This window comes from Lolium rigidum, chromosome 7, assembly GCF_022539505.1.
Source record: "Lolium rigidum isolate FL_2022 chromosome 7, APGP_CSIRO_Lrig_0.1, whole genome shotgun sequence".
NCBI lineage: Eukaryota > Viridiplantae > Streptophyta > Magnoliopsida > Poales > Poaceae > Lolium > Lolium rigidum.
Window position 1 is genome coordinate 21,476,286 of NC_061514.1, and position 3,634 is coordinate 21,479,919.

General features: G+C 41.1%; 1 protein-coding gene across 1 annotated transcript; it reads left to right on the plus strand.

The window, feature by feature from the left end:
- The first annotated feature begins 606 nt into the window (after positions 1-606).
- Positions 607-3,405, plus strand: LOC124671009 (chaperone protein dnaJ 16-like). Its single transcript, XM_047207457.1, has 11 exons — positions 607-824; positions 998-1,121; positions 1,204-1,286; positions 1,398-1,509; positions 1,594-1,698; positions 1,808-1,858; positions 2,366-2,452; positions 2,558-2,666; positions 2,793-2,920; positions 3,019-3,072; positions 3,151-3,405. Exons 1-11 carry the CDS (start codon positions 607-609, stop codon positions 3,403-3,405), a joined length of 1,326 nt encoding a protein of 441 aa, XP_047063413.1.
- The last annotated feature ends 229 nt before the right edge of the window (positions 3,406-3,634 follow it).

Here is a 3,634-nt window from a genome sequence, read left to right on the forward strand (position 1 = left end):
ACAATCGATATTAGATGCGTCCGTAGATTTATATGTCTTAACTTAAATAGAACTAACGAAAGAAAATATCTGGCAGAGTTTTTCTTTAACTTGTACTAGTTTTTGTTTTTGTGAAACACATAACAAACGGAGACGTTCACTACGTACATACACTCACCCCTATGAAATGCATGTACACATGGCATACCCTATGAGCACCTTCAGCAGACTAAAGTTCAAGAAACTGATGTGGCAGGTCATGAAGTTGATGAAGTCACCACAAGCATCTCATTACCGACGGGAATGTCGGCTCCACTAAAAATATATTTTATTTTTACGAGACACTAAAATATCAAACATGCTAGTAGTACTCTACATAACACACCATTAATTTAGGTCCACTGGAGCGTTGAAAAAGAAAAGGTTTTGTGCTGACCGGGCCGTTGCGTATTAATAAGACATGGTATAACTTGCGTCATGACAATGTTGAAGGTGGAAGAACTTTCCAACACGTAATTAACTGTCAGTGCGTTCAACTCTTGGTCTTATAAATACAGGAAGGTGTCTTGTTAGTTTTCCAGGGAACGTCTCTCGTTTGTTTGAGAAGCTAGAAGCACACAAACAACCATGACAAGAATCCGGAACGATGACAAGAATCAGGCAGGAAGCATCCACCCGGCAAATCAGGCGCACACGCTTGAGCTGGTGGTGGCGGACGCGAGGTTCCAGCGCGAAGACGATCCAGCGCGACGGCCACAGAGGAAGGACCTCTACGAGGTGCTTGGGGTCAGCCGCACCGCCACCAGCCATGAGATCAAGAAGGCCTTCCAACGCATGGCGCTCAAGTAATTAAGCCCCACAACTCTAGATCAGATCAAGAGGGCCTTCCAAGTTCCAACGCTTTACTCGTGTTTGTGCTAAACAGAAACACTTTTTTGTACTGAACTGCACTCCGAGTGTGTTTTATTTATAAACGAAACACTGAATTCAGATGGTTTTTATTTGTAAACTGCGTCAGGTACCATCCAGACAAGAATGGCGATGACCCGGTGGCGTCAGAAATGTTCCTGCAAGTCAAATTCTCCTACAGCATTCTGTCAGATCCAAATAAAAGGCGGCAGTACGACGTATCAGGATTCGAGGTAAGTTCCCCTATTGATTTGCGGTGTTTAAACTATGTTATGAGAATATATATTGTATGGTAACCACTACGGTGTATTTCAGGCTATTGACTCTGATAGACAGAAATCGGATCTGGACCTATCGAATCTAAATCCAGCCAGCACCATGTGTGTCGCCTTGTTGAGGTAACGACATGTGTAAATGAGCCAATGTTTGTTCAAATATTTGCTAGCGTATGTTGTGCTGTTGTTTTGATTGTATATATATATGTGTGTGTGTGTGCCTGGTATGTGTAGTAAACTTGGTGTACCGATTAAGACAACTGTTCCAGCAACCATTTTGGTGGAGGCGTTGAATAGGCAGGTTAAGGTTGTGCCGCTCCAGCTAGGGCACTCTGAACGCAGGAAGGTCGGTAACTAGGCTTCCATTATGCAATTTCTTTTTCCATGTCAGTAAGTAATGGGGACTTCATTGTTGCATGCATGTCGCCAGGTGGAGAAGCTATCAGCCCATTTTTTCTCCGTGGACATAACAGAACAGGAAGCTAAGACTGGTGTAGTTTGTCAGGTGCACTCAACCGATCGAAGCAAATTTAAGGTTACTCCTTGTCCCCTATAACGTAAAAACGTTTTGGCATGACAATTTTGAATTTTTTTTCTTTACTCGGGCCTTTGTAAAATATATGTTTCCTTCCATTTAATTTCAGCTGCTTTATTTCACTCTCGAAGAAAATGGAGGGCTGGACCTTGCACTGCAGGTATGGATATATTTAGTAAATTTATCAAGCTTATTTCCCAGCGAGGCAGAATGAAGAAATCTGTTGGATCGAAATCTTATGTAGAATCTAAGCAGCTGGGACGACTATTAGCATATGGAGGTTTGTATGACAACTTGACAAGTAACATATATAAAAAGCCTATATTGACAGTACCACGAGTAATATGACTTCTGAATTTGCTTATTCATCTCAATAAATATTTCCTATACAATTTCAAATGCATCATCTGTGATATGTATTATATGGAGCTTCACGAAAACATTGGGATTTTGTATGTTATTAATGCTAAGCACTGTAAACTTGTATCAAAAAATTGAGATTTAGATTTACTGATCAAATGCAATGTCATGTGACGATGGTCCAAAACGAAAAGACACTCTTATGGCATGTTCCTTCAAAAATACGCTGCAAGCAAAGCATTGCTGTCAATATTTCTGGGGTGTGTATGGCTTTAGTATATTTCACTTAACATACAGAATGCTGCAGGAGGACAGCGTCGACAACGGAAAAGTAACTTCGGCAGGGATGTACTTTCTTGGCTTTTCTATATATCGTTTTGAGCATAATTACTCGGTGAGTCACTAGTTTTTATTTGTTCTTATCGTTCACTTTCTGCATTTCTCCAAGTCAATTCTTTCTGGTTGGTTAATTACCTTTACAAGCTCCAATTTCTTTCAGGCAGCTGCAACAAAGAATTCTCACGCGGCATTCTTTAAAATGTTGGATAGCTTCCAATCATGTGATATTAACGAGCTGAAACCTGGAACCCACTACTTCGCTGTCTATGGTATATGGACTGATTTGTTGCTGCACTTTTAATAAATGGTTGCAGTGTATTACTCCCAAACTGTTTTTTAAATAAAAAAGAAGTTTTATTACTCAGATAAAACTTCTAAGCTCTTTATTCACTCAGGTGACAATTTCTTCTATCCGGCAAACTATAGTATAGAGATTGTGTGTGATCAATCTTTCTCTGCTGAAAAGGAGAAGCTACAAAACGTGGAGGCAAAGATAGTCGCGAAACGAGCTGAGTATAAGGAAGTATGTGGTCAAAGTTTACGCAGCTTTATTTTCTATCAAGTTGATTATCTGCATACGTCCAAGGGTGACATTTCTCAAAGGCACGCTTTGATTTGCAGGTTTTTGCAAAGCTCGCTGAAATGAAAGGCGGGTACACCCAGGAGATGCAAATGGTATGTGTGCGGTCCTGATGACGAGTCATATCAGGTTTCAACATAGTTTTCTGAGTACTAATAACTGTTTTATTATAGATCGATGAGCTTCTCAAGGAAAGGAATGCGATCCATGCATCCTTTATTACTACCAATAATTCACCTCCAAAACGGTGTTCCCCTTGGCGTAAAGAGAAATCGCCTTCAAGGGTGTCCAAAGGCGACGAAGAAAAATATCCCAGAAAGCAAAAGAAAGCCAAGGATCATCCAATAATGGAGGGAGAGGATGGTGATTCAAGTGATAAGAAAACTAACGCAATGAAAGAATGGTATAAGCGTCATCTCAACCGTTGACAGGGAGAAAGCCGTGTTGAACATCAGCGTTGTATTCCACCTAGTTTGTTCTCTAGCTAGGAAGATGGGGTGTGCAAGCGCGCGTGCTTGGAAAATCAGCAAGCTCCTTGCAAAGGGCGCCGTCTGTCTCCTCACTTTCGATCTGACGGCTATTCGGACGATGACCGGACATGACGATGCAATTCTACGCAATTAAACGAGCGAATACGTACTTAGCGAAATGTAATTG

Bases quoted from the DNA above. Each gene is read 5' to 3' on its own strand.
- LOC124671009 (XM_047207457.1), top strand. From the start codon at position 607: ATGACAAGAATCCGGAACGATGACAAGAATCAGGCAGGAAGCATCCAC. The intron at 2,453-2,557 runs GTGAGTCACTAG...AATTTCTTTCAG, and splicing joins GTTTTGAGCATAATTACTCG to GCAGCTGCAACAAAGAATTC. The intron at 3,073-3,150 runs GTATGTGTGCGG...GTTTTATTATAG, and splicing joins ACACCCAGGAGATGCAAATG to ATCGATGAGCTTCTCAAGGA.